Source organism: Armigeres subalbatus, chromosome 1, assembly GCF_024139115.2.
Source record: "Armigeres subalbatus isolate Guangzhou_Male chromosome 1, GZ_Asu_2, whole genome shotgun sequence".
NCBI lineage: Eukaryota > Metazoa > Arthropoda > Insecta > Diptera > Culicidae > Armigeres > Armigeres subalbatus.
The window spans coordinates 174665870-174683463 of NC_085139.1; the positions used below are offsets into that span (position 1 = coordinate 174665870).

General features: G+C 34.9%; 2 protein-coding genes across 5 annotated transcripts in view; both read right to left on the reverse strand.

Moving 5' to 3' along the window:
* Positions 1-17594, reverse strand: part of LOC134205545 (fasciclin-1) — a 576572-nt gene that overhangs the window by 278759 nt on the left and 280219 nt on the right. The gene's annotated exons all lie outside the window — the stretch shown is intronic.
* Positions 5352-7883, reverse strand: LOC134208664 (tigger transposable element-derived protein 1-like). The gene is given in 3 exon segments (XM_062684438.1): positions 5352-5542; positions 5545-6982; positions 7644-7883. Coding segments are annotated over 3 exon segments (1626 nt in total). The 5' UTR covers positions 7668-7883; the 3' UTR covers positions 5352-5378.

The following is a 17594-nucleotide window of genomic DNA, read 5'->3' on the forward strand; positions in this document are numbered from 1 at the left end:
TCTTAAAATCTTAAAATCTTAAAATCTTAAAATCTTAAAATCTTAAAATCTTAAAATCTTAAAATCTTAAAATCTTAAAATCTTAAAATTCTTAAAATCTTAATTCAAATCTTAAAATCTTAAAAAATCTTAAAATCTTAAAATCTTAAAATCTTAAAAATCTTAAAATTTCAAAATTTTTAAAATCTTAAAATCTTAAAATTAAAATTAAAATCTCAAAATCTTAAAATCTTAAAATCTTAAAATCTTAAAATTCAAAATCTTAAAATCTTTAAAATTTAAAATCTTAAAATCTTAAAATCTTAAAATCTTAAAATTAAATCTTAAAATCTTAAAATCTTAAAATTCTTCAAAATCTTAAAATCTCAAAATTCAAAATTCAAAAATTCAAATCTTAAAATCTTAAAATTCAAAATCTTAAAATCTTAAAATTCAAAATCTTAAAATCTTAAAAATCTTAAAATCTTAAAATCTTAAAATCTTAAAATCTTAAAATCTTAAAATCTTAAAATCTTAAAATCTAAAATTAAAATCTTAAAATCTTAAAAAATCTAAATCTTAAAATCTTAAAATTAAAATCTTAAAATCTTAAAATCTTAAAATCTTAAAATCTTAAAATCTTAAAATCTTAAAATCTTTAAAATCTTAAAATCTTAAAATCTTAAAATTAAAATTTAAAATCTTAAATCTTAAAATTCAAAATCTTAAAATCTTAAAATCTTAAAATTTTAAAATCTTAAAATGAAAATCTTAAAATCTTAAAATCTTAAAATCTTAAAATCTTAAAATCTTAAAAATCTTAAAATCTTAAATCTTAAAATCTTAAAATCTTCAAAATCTTAAAATCTTAAAATTCTTAAAATCTTAAAATCTTAAAATCTTAAAATCTTAAAATCTTAAAAATCTTAAAATCTTTAAAATCTTAAAATCTTAAAATCTTAAAATCTTAAAATCTTAAAATTCAAAACTTAAAATCTTCAAAATCTTTAAAATCTTAAAATCTTAAAATCTTAAAATCTTAAAATCTTAAAATCTTAAAAATCTTAAAATCTTAAAATCTTAAAATCTTAAAAATCTTTAAAATCTTAAAATTCAAATCTTAAAATCTTAAAATCTTAAAATCTTAAAATTCAAAATCTTAAAATCTTAAAATCTTAAAATTCAAAATCAAAATCTTTAAAATCTTAAAATCTTAAATCTTAAAATCTTAAAATCTTAAAATCTTTAAAATTAAAATCTTAAAATCTTAAAATCTTAAAATCTTAAAATCTTAAAATCTTAATATGAATGGTTAAAAATCTAGAAAACTTAAAAGTTTCAAATCTTAAAATCTTAATCAATCTTAAAATCTTAAAATCTTAAAATTTAAAAATCTTAAAATCTTAAAATCTTAAAATCTATAAATCTTAAAATTCCAAAATCTTAAAATCTTAAAAATAAAATCTTAAAATTATAAATCTTAAAATCTTAAAATTCAAAATCTTAAAATCTTAAAATCTTAAATCTTAAAATTAAAAATCTTAAAATCTTAAAAACTTAAAATCTCCCAAGAATCTTAAAGAATCTTAAAATAGTCTTAAAATCTTTTGTTGTCCTTAAAATCTTAAAATCTTGTAAAATCTTAAAATATGAAATTTTAAAATCTTCGTCTTAAAAATCTTAAAAGCTATTGAAATCTCCAAAACACAACTTTTGATTGAAGGTCCGGAGACCCTTAGGTCATGTCTGTATGTGTGTATGTGTACACATTTTGTAACTTAATATTGCCCAATTTGCCCTCAACATGTTGCATTCGACGAAATGCGTTGTTTGTTACTGAAAATTGGCCCGATCGGACATTGCTTTTAGGAATTATTGTAAAATCATTGGTTTTCACAATCGAAAAGAAATTGTTTTTTCAATAATGGTGGCAAAGCGTAATTAATGCGCAAAAACATACAAAATGATAGTAAACGTGCAATCTATTCCCCTTTATGTACTGAATACCTTTCTATTTTTTTTTTCAATTTATTATATCATAATGACGGCCTTATCTGCAAACCAAAAAATCTAGAGGTTTCAAAACGATAAATCTAATATTTCATGGATTTAGAAAAATGAAAAATCTAGAATTATTTATATTTAAACCTTTATATCTTCAAACCTAAGAATAAAAAAATTATAAAAAACTCAAAAATCTGAAGGTCTTAAAAATAAAAAATTAAAAAATTAAAAAATTTAAAGATTAAAAATTAAAAATTTGAAAATCAAAATTAAAAAATTAAAATGTTGTTCTTAAAATTTTAAAAATTTGAAAATTGAAAAAATTAAAAAAATTTAAAAATTGAAAAATTTAAAAATATTGATATTTAAAAATTAAAAACTTAAAATTTAAAAGTTATGGAATTAAAAATTTCAAATTCGAAAAAATTTAAAATTTTTAAAATTTAAGATATAAAAATTTAAAAATTTAATAATTTAAAAAATAATAAAAATTTAAAAATTTAAAAATTTAAAATTTTAAAAAAAATTTTAAAATTAAAAATTTAAAAATTTAAAATATAAAAATTTAAAAATTCAAAAATTTAAAGATTTAAATTTAAAAATTTAAATTTAAAAATTTAAATTTAAAAATTTAAATTTAAAAATTTAAAAATTCCAAAATTTTAAAATTTGTAGGTAAAAAAATTTAAAGATTTAAAAATTTAAAAACTTGAAAATTTGAAAACTTCAAAACTTAAAAACTTAAAATTTTAAAGTTTTAAAATTTTAAAACTTGAAAATTCAAAAATTGTAAAGTTCAAAAATTTAAAAATTCAAAACAATCAGGTATTAAAAAATTTCAAAATTTTAAAATTCAAAAAAATTAAAAATCTAAAGTTTTTAAAATTTAGAAATTCAAAAATTCTAAAATTCAAAAACCCTAAAATTAAAAATTATTCTAGGATTTAATATTTATATATATATATATAAATATCGGCCTATTTTGAAAATAAAAAATCTAGAGGTTTCCAAACGAGAAATCTAATATTTCATGGATTTGGAAACATAAAAATCCAGAATTATTTATATTTACACCTTATATCTTTATATCTAAAAATAAATAAAAAAATTAAAAATTTAAAAAATGTTATTTTTTTTATTTTAAAAATTTAAAATTTAAAATTTTAAAAATTTAAAGATTTTAAAATCTAAGAATTTAAAAACAAAATTCAAAGAACTAGAAATTTGAAAAAAAATTACTTTAAAAATTAAATACTTTAAAATTTAATAAGGCCGATACAAATATTCAAAATCTCCCACCCCCTCGGATTTATTTTGCCAAAAATAATATTTTGAGGGGACAACAAAATAAAATTCGGATAATTTTGAGGATTTTCAAAGCATTCTCGTACAAATGCGAGGAATTTTTTTATTTTTTTTTCTTTTTAATATTTATTTTTTATTAACCCGCCAACTCCCCCCCCCCCCTTTACCTTTTGGAGACCAATACAGTATACCCCTGCTGAACCGACAAATGTATGGCCTGACTATCGAGGTTTCTTCTCGTTAATCCGACTGTCAAATCTCTACAAATGAACCAAAACAAAATAAAAAAAGCAAAAATTTGAAAACTGACAGCATAATGTGTTTAAATGGGTGTTGATACTTTTAATCCGAAAATTCGAATTAGGAAATCCGGACTAACGAGTCGTCGGATTAGCGAGGTCCGGATTAGCGGGGAATACTGTATTACAAAAGTTAATTAAATATTTGTAACGGCCTAATTTAAAAATTTAAAATCTAAACATTATGAATAAAAACACAAAAGATTAAAAAATCTTGAAAATCTACGAATATGTGTATAAAGATCATTGAAATTCATAAGTCAATTTTTTAATTTTTCAATTTTTCAATTTTCAAATTTTTAAAATTTTAAAATAACATTTTTGTAATTTTTAAATTCTTGGGTTTTTAAATTTTTAAATTTTAAAAGTTTTGAGTTTTTAAATTTCTAAATTTTTGAAATTTTAAATCTTTGAATTTTAAATTTTTGAAATTCTAAATTTTAAAATCTTTAAGTTTTGTATTTTTTTTTTGTATTTTTTATTTTTAGATTTGAAGATATAAAGGTTTAAATATAAATAATTCGAGATTTTTATATTTCTAAATCCATGAAATTTCTTGTTTGCAAATTAGGCCGTCATAATCATATAATAAATTGAAAAAAAAAATCATTAGAAAGGTATATAGTATATAAAGCGGAATAGATTGCATGTTTACTATAATTTTCTATGTTTTTGCGCATTAATAAGTAAAACATTCATGAATTTTAAAAATAAATCCAATATTCTAAGAACTTGGAAATCTATCAATCCTAAAGTATTAATATTAAAAATATAGAAATCTAAGGATCTTTTAAAATCTAAAAAAACTGAAAACATAAAAATTTAAAATTATAAAACTGAATGTCTGTATCTCAAACTAAAAATCTTGAGATCTAAAAAATGAATTTAAAAGACTATACATCTCAAAATGTTTGAATTTAAAAAATAATGTTAAAATGTCTAAAACTTAAAAAATTAGATATCTTAAAATCTTAATATTCGAAAATCCAGACGAAACCTTTAAAAAAATTAAATCAATCAAAAAATCTGAATTTTTAAAACTAAAAGATCTCAAAATAAAACTAGCAAGACTCAATAAATCATTTGAATGTTATGATACATAACCGTTTGCATTCTTCGACATCGATTGCATCAGTGTTTTCCTACGACAGTATTCACGCCCAAAACGCTACTCCAGATTCTCTCTTTCGCTAAAAACGACAACGCGGTCATGTCGTATAAAAACAGATTTGATATCTGCCACAGTGTACCCTCGCACAGACATGTAGCGCATGCCCAGAGAAGTCCCTTGTGAACGTTGGAACTGTGATGCCAAACTCTGAAACATTTGTGACTCAAATCATCGAAGGAAACATGATTTTGTTTTTCATTCAATCTGGCGAATATATGCACGAATAAATTAGTTTCACTCAACTTCCGAGTGTCTTCACTTTTTTTTAGATCAAGTAAAATTTTCTTTCAATTAAATTATATTTCTATTCTTGTGAATTCATTTCTGTTTTGCCTTTCACTAACTTTCACTCCAAATACGATTTTGTGATAGAAGATCAGATCAAACTATGGGATCAAAAGATATGGTCAAAACACGATAAAAAAATCTCACTCAATTTGTTTAGAATATATAATGCACGAGAAAGGCAAAAACACCGCTAGGTGGATCAATAAAGGTTTTTTATGCGTTAGTTCCAATTGTTTCAATAATGCGAAAGGCCACTATTGTCATAAGTAGTATGTATGTTCTTCAATAAAAATAAAAATAATACATTATTTCAGTCTGTTTCAACTGTTTTATTAATCACTATCGATTTGTTCGATTTCCATTTCTATTTCCAGCGGTTCAATTTTGATATCCATTGGAATTTTATCGTCCGGGTCGGTAGGTGTTATTTCGGTCCTCATTTCCCGCATCCATATGCTGACCTGTTTCAACCGTTTCGAGATGGCTTCTGATCGGGCTTGTTTTTGTCCTTTGCTTCGAAAAATTTCCTTGCTGAGGCCAACGCCGCCAGATGTTGATTGATTTCGTTGAAAAGCATTCTCCTTTCAACGGGATCCAACTCATCGAGCTCATGGTGTGTGGCTTCGGCTGGTTCACCAAAGTTTGACTCTTCCAGTTCCTTTTGGTGTTTCATGAAGAAATCGACGACCTCCTTGTTGGTGAGTTCCCGGGGAGTAATCTGCTCTCTCAGGTCTCTCACTGATATATCAATCTGGCCGATGGATTGAAGGATGGATACTGTTTCTTGAAGTATGGGGTCATTTGAAAAATCTTGCTTGGGTGTGTCAAGTAAGTATGACCATCCGTTTCTCAACGCTCGTTTGTCGAGGTCTGCCACGGTGGATTTTAGGATGGCTGTTGTATCTTCGATGGAAAAATTTTCCCATGCCTCTTCAAAAGGGGTTCCTTGTTCAACGATTTCCTTCATGGCCAGGCTGAGATGTTTCAAATAAACTGCGTTGAAGTGTAGCAGGATTCCTCGAGCAGTGGGTAAGCAGGTAGGGTTGCAACCTGGAGGAATGGTAGCCACATCAAATGAATAATGTTCTAAATCAGTTGGATGATTTGGGTCATTCGCTATCAATACTATTGCTCGATCTGGGAGGTTGGATGCTTTGAGAAAACTTTCGGCCTTTGATACAAAAATATCGTAGAACCAGTCACGCACATCTTGCTTGGTGATGGACTCTGGCTTTTCAAGTTTGACATATACTGAGTTCGCTGTGGGTTCCGATTTATCTCTGTAGAGAATAGGTGGTGTAAAGAAATTCCCAGAGGCGTCACAGCTGAATAACATCATGGCTTTTTCTTGTGTATCCACGCCTGGTAGAAGTTTCCAATGAAACAAACTTGTTTCCACGGTGAATATCTGACCTGGTGTAATGTGTCCATCTGTGAGTGCGCTTTTCATTGTTGTTTTGAACTCCACCTCGCTTGGAGGTGGCCGCTCCTCGTGGGGTCTTAACTCAAAAAGATCATATTTTCGTTTGAATCTTTCAAACCACCCAGTACTGGCAGCAAATCCTACATTTTCAAACAGCTCATGTTTCCCAATAAGATCGTAGATTTGCAGTGCTTTAGATTTCACTTTGCCATGCCAGACGGGTAGTCGCTTAGCGCGAATGTCATCCAACCAAGTAGTTAGACAGGCTTCCATCTTTGACATTTGAAGGTTTCGATTCCTCTTCGAACCCGACGCCACCTTGGAAGTCATAGAGTTTGCCGCCAACCGAATTGTTGCTTCCTGTTTGCGCATGTGTCGAATGGTCGATTCGTTAACGTTATAATCCCGAGCAATTTTGGTGGCACTCTGGCCTTTCGCCATGCGGTCAATAATTTTCATTTTCTCCGCTAGCGAGAAAGACCGTCGCCCCCGAGCTTTGACGAGACTTGGGTCCTAGAATATAAGAGATTTATCATTAGTATCTTCGCATATAAAAAATCTTATATGAATTATTGCATAAATAGTTTGTACTTCCAGACTTTATTTTTTAAATATCCTCTGATCATCCTTACGAAATATAAAGCAAATTAAAATCAAATTCGGAATACTACAATCAGAATTTATAAAATAATTTTGACAATTTAAACAACTCAAAACTATCTTTCGCAAGGATTGAATCTGAAAGAGAAAGAAAAAGGTGGACTGGAACTTCTGTTCACAAAAACAATTTCGCCCTTTTGAAATGTTGGTGCCGAAATATAGATAAAGTAGTATTTAGCTTTCAATTAAATCAATAAAATGTACAAACATATTAGCTATATAATTGTGTGCATATTTCTAAACTGGCAACATTAAATGACTTCGATGGCGATTATAATGTATTCCATAAAAGAATGTGAAAGTATGCAGAAAAGGGGAAATGTAATTCACTATGTACGGTGAAAATTGCTACAATAAAACACCGCATTATCAACATTTGAATCACTGGCAACTCTGGACGCGCTTGGATAACCACGCAAATAATATAAATGAAGCCTTCCATCGTAGTGTCGCAGATAAAGGTTACACACTATTTACGCCTCAAATATGCATCAAAGCTCAATAAATTACTTACCAATAGTATTTCGAAGTTCGCCATCGTTGTTATTTGCGCACTTATAAAGGGAAACACTAATCAACTGCCTAATTTATTTGCTTCTTTTCAGCAGAAAACACACGCCACAGACAGCAAACTGTTCCGTCACGACGATCGATGGTATCTGCCCGCACCGAGCGTGGAGAACGAAATAAAAACGACGACCCTCCGTACCGTGCGGCTCTCTGTGTTGGTACCCATTTTCGCTCTGCGGTGTTCTACGAAACCTTGCCATACACGCGTGCTGTCTGAGTATGCGTCGGAGCGTGCTATTCACCCTACTGTCATCGCCTATCTCTCCAATGGGAAAAATGGTGGCTAGCATCTCTGGGGTTAGCGCGCGGTGGGCCCCACTGACAATTCAAAATTAGTAAACAAAAACATCATTTCAGGACTAATTTTCTGTGATGGAGTAATTGTTGTTAAGCGATTTGAATGAATTTATTACTATTTTCGTTATGTACCACGTATTCCGTGCCGTGAAAAATGTGTTCGATTTTCAATTAAAATGTAATAAGACCGTCATCCAACACAACACTGTTAGTACATTGCAAAACAAATTCGAATATTTGGTAACAATATTTTATCAGAAAATAACGCCAACAGCAAAATAATAACGTGAATTTTATGCTGGAGCCAGAAGCATAGCTGTGTGTCATCCGGCTGGTGCTATTGGAAAGAAAATACGCTGACCATGGTTGGGTACATTACGAGGGAAAAGGAAGAAGCTTCGAGAAAAAACAGCAGCAGCAGCTGGGCGCATGTGGTAGAAGCGTGTGTGTTGGTTTTCTCAAATTCGTGCGGTTTATTACCCTACCTAATTGGATGGATGGATCGCAGAGTACCCATTTTCGTGACGTGGTATGAATTGTTTCTACCCAGTTTGAAGCACTGCCCATTGGAACGAAATACGTGAAAAGAAGTAGTCATAGATGCAAGCTCAAAATGATCGTTTCTCGATGGGCAGTAGCTCTGTGTTGTACGTTCTTTTTCGCTTTACGGACGAGTAATAACAAAGCATATGCAATAGCCGTTCGGTCCCCTTGCTGCTGCTTTCATATAGAAGCAACAACGAAAACTAGTTAGAAGAACGGGTGAGACTTCACGCACAAGTGTAATTCAATTCATCGGCTTGCTTGGTGGGTGCACGTACGTTTGTTGCGCTATAGCAGCTAGCCAAAATAAAAACAATCAACTGCATGTTCGGTCGCTTCAGGAAGCTAAACAGTATCTTTCGCAGGTTGAGATGCGGCAGGAGCAAAATGGAATGCAGATAAAAATGATGTATAAATAGTAGGTAATCATAAATATAATTATAAGATTGAATATTGGGAAGTTGTATTATTCAGTTCAGAGTTGCTAAGCGCAAAATATTTTGAAGTGGCCGAGAATGTATGTAAAAGTTAAAATTCGATAAAATTTCTGTTGAGCCAACAGGTCAACACGTTGAGACACTATATCGTCATCAAATGAAACCGTTGCAAATTCTCGACGCTCTTTTAATGTTTGTATGTTTATAAGCATGCAACGTGCTTCATAAAAGATGGAAGAGGAAACGACGTCCAACCTAATCATCGATCTAGAGTACGACGCAGACAGTTTGACGATTGACAGTTTGATTAAAAAAAACAGCTAGAACCGGCAGGTTTTCTAGTCAAGCAACAAAAGAAGGTTTCAAATCTAAATCCTAGTACAATGTGTGTATCTGATGTTATTATTTTTCTGCTGGATGATATTATGTTCTAGGTGGCCACTAAAATTCAAATTCCCGTTTTTTTCCGATAAGTATTGTCAAATTTTCCCGGTTTTTATTTACCTTGAGTAAAAAAATAGGGTAAGAGTTTTTGAACCTTAACTAGGTCTTTTATTTTCGGAGATCAATTTTATATCGAAGCAACTGATAATTTGTTACAATATTTTTAAATTGATACATAAAATTATCAACAACGTATTATGGGAAATGCTTTAATCAATAGACACACGTCACGTGACCACGTAGTAGGCATTTAATCAATGTGGTGTAATACCACATTAGCTCCTAATTACAATGGCTTGATTCTTTTCTTAGTTGCAAAACTGTCGCATTTTTTATGTTTGCAAAACTTTCGTAAGCTTCTGACAGATCCAATTGACTACTAAACTTAACTTTATTTATACTAAGGGTACAAGGAGCTAATCGTTACAATAGAAGATTGCAAAGATTTTTGCCTAAAATTGGAGATTATTTTGTTGGACATTTATTGCAATGTCTCAATATTAGAAATTCTATGAAGTTCATTGGTACTATACAACGGAGGCAACTTCAGAATCATTTTCAAAACTTTGTTTTGAATCCTCTGAAATGCCTTCTTTCTGGTATTGCAGCAACTAGTCCACTAGCATACAACAAGGCTGGTCTATAAATTTGTTTGTAAATCAAAAGTTTGTTCTTAAGACAATGTTTTAATTTTCTATTTATAAGTGGATATAAACACTTAATATATTTGTTACATTTGGCTTGCCTTCAATGTGACTTTTGTGACTGTGAGTTAATTTTTGATCTAGCAGAAGTCCTACACTACTAAAAATCCACACATATTTATTGGCAAAAATCCATAGATTTAAATTATGATGTATATCAGCGCAAGTAGGCTCCGCCAAAGCGACCGTGTGCCGCTCAAAGCGCACAAGCCCAAGTCCTGGTGTTAGGTGGGACGCTAAACAGCCCTGACACGACGGCCCTCCGACGAGACAGGAGGTTTGCGCAGGCCCAATAAGCCGCCTTTAAAAACAACTATTACGAACGACATAGAAGATAATACGACTCGATACAATAGGCAACGACCTAGGCGACGAATAAAGGATCACGATTGGAAGCTTGGAACATGGAACTGCAAGTCGCTAGGCTTCGCAGGTTGCGACAGGATAATCTACGATGAATTACATCCCCGCAACTTCGACGTCGTAGCGCTGCAGGAAATCTGCTGGACAGGACAGAAGTGGAAAAGTGGGCATCGAGTGGCTACCTTCTACCAAAGCTGTGGCACCACCAACGAGCTGGGAACCGGCTTCATAGTGCTGGGAAAGATGCGCCAACGAGTGATTGGGTGGCAGCCAATCAACGCAAGGATGTGCAAGCTGAGGATAAAAGGCCGTTTCTTCAACTATAGCATCATCAACGTGCACTGCCCACACGAAGGGAGATCCGACGACGAGAAAGAAGCGTTCTATGCGCAGCTGGAGCAGACATACGATGGATGCCCACTGCGGGACGTCAAAATCGTCATAGGTGACATGAACGCTCAGGTAGGAAGGGAGGAAATGTATAGACCGGTCATCGGACCGGATAGTCTGCATACCGTATCGAACGACAACGGCCAACAATGCATAAACTTTGCAGTCTCCCGCGGAATGATAGCCCGAAGCATTTGCTCCCCCGCAGCCGCAAGAATATCCACAAGGCCACATGGAGATCACCTAATCAAGAAACGGAAAACCAAATTGACCACGTTCTAATCGACGGTAAATTCTTCCGACATCACGAACGTACGCACTTACCGCAGTGCGAATATTGAATCCGACCACTACCTCGACGCAGTATGTCTGCGTTCAAAACTCTCGACGGTGATCAACACGCGTCGGAGTCGTCCGCCGCGGCTTAACATTGGGCGGCTACAAGACGGTAGACTAGCCCAAGACTACGCGCAGCAGCTGGAAGTGGCACTCCCAACGGAAGAGCAGCTAGGCGCAGCATCTCTTGAAGATGGCTGGAGAGATATTCGATCTGCCATTGAAGTACCGCAAACCGCTGCACTAGGCACGGTGGCTCCGGATCAGAGAAACGACTGGTATGACGGCGAATGTGAGCAGTTAGTTGAGGAGAAGAATGCAGCATGGGCGAGATTGCTGCAACACCGCACGAGGGCAAACGAGGCACGATACAAAAAGGCGCGGAACAGACAAAACTCGACTTTCCGGAGGAAAAGCGCCAGCAGGAAGATCGAGACCGTGAAGAAACGGAGGAACTGTACCGCGCTAATAACGCACGAAAGTTCTATGAGAAGTTGAACCGTTCACGTAAGGGCCACGTGCCACAGCCCGATATGTGTAAGGACATAAACGGGCGTGAGGTGATCCAAAGGTGGCGGCAGCACTACGAAGAGCACCTGAATGGCGATATGGCAGACAACGATGGCGGTATGGTAATGAACCTAGGAGCACGCGCGCAGGACATGCGACTTCCGGCTCCGAATCTCCAGGAAATCCAGGAGGAGATCGGCCGGCTGAAAAAAACAAAACCCCTGGAGTTGACCAACTACCAGGAGAGCTGTTTAAACACGGTGGTGAAGCACTGGCTAGAGCGCTCCACTGTGTGATTACCAAGGATTGGGAGGATGAGGTTCTGCCGCAGGAGTGGGTGGAAGGTGTCGTGTGTCCCATCTACAAAAAAAAACCGACAAGCTAGATTGTAGCAACTATCGCGCAATTACGTTGTTGAACCCTACAAGGTACTCTCCCAAATTTTATGCCATCGACTACCATCAATTGCAAGAAAGTTCGTGGGCAGTATCAGGCGGGATTCATGGGCGAACGCTCTACCACAGACCAGGTGTTCGCCATACGTCAGGTATTGCAGAAATGCCGCGAATACAACGTGCCCACACATCATCTATTTATCGACTTCAAAGCCGCATATGATACAATCGATCGGGACCAGCTATGGCAGCTAATGCACGAAAACGGATTTCCGGATAAACTGATACGGTTGATCAAGGCGACGATGGATCGGGTGATGTGCGTAGTTCGAGTTTCAGGGGCATTCTCGAGTACCTTCGAAACCCGTAGAGGGTTACGGCAAGGTGATGGTCTTTCGTGTCTGCTATTCAACATCGCTTTGGAGGGAGTAATACGAAGGGCAGGGATTGACACGAGTGGTACGATTTTCACGAAGTCCGTCGCGTAATTTAGTTTCGCCGACGACATTGATATCATGGCACGTAACTTTGAGAGGATGGAGGAAGCCTACATCAGACTGAAAAGCGAAGCTAAACGGATTGGACTAGTCATCAACACGTCGAAGACGAAGTACATGATAGGAAGAGGCTCAAGAGAGGTCAATGCAAGCCACCCACCACGAGTTTCTATCGGTGGTGACGAAATCGAGGTGGTTAAAGAATTCGTGTACTTGGGCTCACTGGTGTCCGCCGATAACGATACCAGCAGAGAAATTCAGAGACGCATAGTGGCTGGAAATCGTACGTACTTTGGAGTCCGCAAGACGCCCGCCGTACCAAACTGACTATCTACAAAACGCTTATAAGACCGGTAGTTCTCTACGGACACGAGACCTGGACGATGCTCGTGGAGGACCAACGCGCACTGGGAGTTTTCGAAAGGAAAGTGTTGCGTACCATCTATGGTGGGGTGCAGATGGCGGACGGTACGTGGAGGAGGCGAATGAACCACGAGTTGCATCAGCTGTTGGGAGAACCATCCATCGTTCACATCGCGAAAATCGGAAGACTGCGGTGGGCCGGGCACGTAGCCAGAATGTCGGACAGTAATCCGGTGAAAATGGTTCTCGACAACGATCCGACGCGAACAAGAAGGCGAGGTGCACAGCGGGCAAGGTGGATCGATCAGGTGGAGGACGACTTGCGGACCCTCCGCAGACTGCGTGGTTGGCGAAGTGCAGCCATGGACCGAGCTGAATGGAGAAGTCTTTTATGTGCAGCACAGGCCACTCCGGCCTTAGTCTGATGATAAATAATAATCAGCGCACACATAACCGTTCTCCACGTGAACTACTAATAAAATATATTTCCAAATAAACTTTATGTGTGGTCTCGAATTAGCAATTATTTAATTTATGTGTGGTTCTATATAGATTATATTAGGATGGAGCTATTGCAAAAATCTATAACGGCGACACATATATCTTATATAGATATTTTTGGCAGTGTAAATATTTAGCTTCGCTAGACCAGTTAATTGGAACCCCATTGTAGTGGAGCTTTGGGACCCGTGTCACCAAGAACAATTAATGTGTTGATCAATGTACGGTTAGAACAATAATAATTTTATTAGCGATTCTCAAATACAATTTTACCTACGGGAGACAGTCGAAGCCAGTGTAATTAGGAAAGGCCATTGAACACAGCACAACTTAGTGAGTGGCACTTAAAATGAATGCATTGCTATTTGAGGTCTCGGACTAAAATTGCTGAAACTTCATTGATGTCAATGAACGGCTTTGAGCGTTCGTTGTACATCGATTGAAAGTATGAGAAATTATTAAGGGGAATGATGACATGTGTTATGCACATGCCACACCATCCCCCTATGGAAATGAATGACTTCGATTATCTCTCATAAAAGTATGGGTACAGAATATCAATAGCAAAACCATGTTTGATAAAAATATATTTTATGAAAACGAATTATGCAATTATGCATAGAAAGTTTTAAATAAGAAGCTCTTGGCTTATGTGGGAAAATTATAAGCTGAGTTTTGGAATCATTTGAGAAAATTTTCATTCTCGGCAGTAAGTGGAAAAAATATCCAAACTTTTTTGCAATCTACCACAAATGACACGAAGGCTTCGCCCTTTGGCTGAGAGGCCCGTGTAATCTGCAAACAAAGATCTTTGGAACCCTGGTGGTAAATCAGGTAAGCGAGAAGTAAAAATGTTATACAATATGGGCCCCAGTAATCTGCCTTGGGGTGTGGTTTACATTATTGTTTTAAATATTTGTATCGGCCTAATGTACAGAGGAAAATTAAAATTCATCAATTTTACAATCAAACTTTCATGCCAAACACTGTCAAATGCTTTCTCTATATCAAGAAAAGCAACTTCAGTCGAATATCCTTCAGATTTGTTCAGCAGAATTAAATTCGTAACTCTGAATAACTGATGGGTGGTTGAATGCCCATGGCGAAAACCAAATTGCTCATTAGCAAAAATAGAATTGTCATTAATATGAACCATCATTCCATTTAAAAAAATCTTTTCAAACAGTTTGCTTATTGAATGAAGCAAACTGATTGGGCGATAACAAGAAGCCTCAGCTGAATTTTTGTTTGGCTTCAAAATTGGAACAACTATGGCGTTTTTCCATTTATCTGGGAAGTATGCCAATTTAAAACATTTGTTAAATAAATTAACCAAAAAGAGCTCTCTGGAAGTTTTTTGATAAGTTTGTAAAAAATATCATCATCACCCAGGGCTTTCATATTTTTAAATTTTCTAGTAATAAATCTCACTTCATCTAAATTAGTTCCCAACGAAGGGTCAAAACATTCTTTAGATTAAGATTGTCTTCGAAGCTTCGTGTAACCTGATCCTCTATTGGACTAGTGAGACCTAGACTAAAATAATGGGCACTCTCGAACTGCTGAGCAAGTTTTTGAGCCTTTTCGCCATTTGTTAATATAAAGGGTTTCGAACTGGGATCCAACTTCGAGACATTATTCTCAAAGTTGGTATTTCTCAGAATAGCGAAACGTTTTCAAATTTTATTTTGCAAATCTAGCCAAATAACTTTCAACGCAGGATCGCGAGTTCTTTGGGATCGGAGTCCTTCGCCTCACATTTTCAAGCAGGATCAGTAGCTGAAGATCGTCGTCAATAATAATGAAGTTGAATTTAATTTCACAATTAGGAATTGCAACGCCTCTGGCTTCGACAATCAAATTTGTCAAAGATACGAGAGCATCATCAATATCACTTTTGGTATCGAGAGGAATATCAACATCAAAATTCCTATCTTTATATGTTTTATAGAAATCCCAATCAGCTCCATGATAATTGAAAGTAGAGCTGATTGGATTGTTAATGGCTTCTTGTGAGATTTCAAACGTCACAGGAAGGTGATCAGAGTCAAAGTCAGCATGAGTTACCAATTGGCCACACAGCTAGCTTGAATCCGTTAAAACTAAATCAATTGTAGAAGGATTTCGACTGGAAGAAAAACAAGTTGGGATATTGAATAGTATAATATCCCGCAGAACAATCTTTGAATAAAATTTTACCATTGAAATTTCTTTGAACATTATTCCATGAACGGTGTTTGGCATTGAAGTCACTAATCACGAAGAATTTAAATTTGTTGCGGATTAGAATTTGAAGATCAGCTTTCAACAAATTCCTTTGCTCCTTATTGCACTGGAAAGGCAAGTAGGCAGCAATAAAAGAGAATTGCCCAAAATTTGTTTCGAAAACTTTGGTTTCAAACGAAGAATATAATTTATGTTTGATACGTCTATTAATGACAATGGCGACCCCACCACAGGCGCTGTCACGATCATTTCGGTAAATAAAATAATTTGGATCTCTTTTGATGAAAAGTCTTGGTTTTAAATATGTTTCAATTATAATGGCAATGTGCACATTATGAACTGGTAGGAAGTTGAATAATTCATCTTCCTTGCCCTTTGAAGAGCGGGAATTCCAATTTGAAATTTTCAAAAAATTATTTGGATCCATTGAAACGAAGCTCAATAACAATTTTTTGAGTAAATTTGATACCAACCTGAATAGCTTCAGTTTTGGTATTTGCTTTGAATATTGCATCAATCATGTGATGCAATTGTTCAGTTAGAAAATCAAAGTCGGAAGCAGGCAGGCTACCTGAATCGTCAGAACGAACTTTATTTTCCGTTGAAGAATGGGTATGAAAATCATTCATCGTCGGTAAAATTTTTGAAATGAAATTTGAAAAATTAGAATTCGACGAACTGCTCGTTACTCGGCATGAGCAAAATTTGCTCGTTGATAGTGGTGGATATGAATTGCTTGACCGTTTACCCAGCAAAAATTGGAATTTCCCGTCAACAATTTAGCATGGGAATTAAAAACTTTTTGCGTGAAGGGCATTCCCAGAAATTGGATTTATGATTGCCCCCACAATTGGCACATTTAAATTTATTGGAATCTTCTCTCACAGGACAGGCGTCCTTGGCGTGAGAGGTTCCACCACAAATCATGCATTTAGCATCCATGTGGCAATGTTTAGTTCCGTGACCCCACTTTTGGCACTTACGGCACTGAGTGGGGGTCCCCCAGGTCTGCGGAAATGTTCCCATGTAACACGGACATGGAACATAATACAGGCCTTTTCCAAACTTTTCATATCATTTAGGCTCAATTTCTTCACCTCCGCTTAGTGCTTAAACCAGGTTTAAACGTTATGGGTAAGCACAGCTTACGAGTTACGCGGAGGTGAAGAAATCGGCCCTTAGTTAACTTTTGTATAAAGTGAGAAATACCCCTCGGGAACGGTTCGCCACTTCATCTCATAGCTCCTATTTCCATCCCATCAAAAACGAGGCAATGGAAAGGAATTTGGTTTGTTTATTATTTTTGTGATTTTTTTCAGCAGTGACTAGTGAGCACGCGTGTTGACAAAAAGAAGCGACGAATTTGGTGCCGTATTACTTTGTTGAGCGATGAGATGGATATATGTACAGTGAGATGGAGATCGGAACAGTTCCCCTGATTGAGAAATTTAAATTTTAATCTCATCCAGTGATTTGTCATCACTGGGTAGACTCTTTCAAGACGACTTTGAACAATCGCTCAGTTTTGTCGTCGTATGTGAAGAATTTATGGCGCTTCTCAGTTAAATACTGAAGAAGACGTTTGCGATCGTCAAAGGATCCCGGCAAAACACGGCAGTCACCCTTCCTGGCAATCTGAAATGAAACCTTGATCCCCTGAAGGTTACTCAAAATCTCATTCCTAAAGCCAGAAAACTCGGCAACAGATAGGGGGAAAGACGGCTTTGGCAGGTTTTGTTCTATTATTGTCAGGGGGGTTTTTGTCGACCAAATTTTATGAAATTTGGCCACAATATCCTTTGATATGCAAAGAATGTTTAGGCCAAATTTGAGCATAGTCAGTCATAAAACCCCCTGCCAATAATAGAACAAAACCTGCCAAAGCCGTC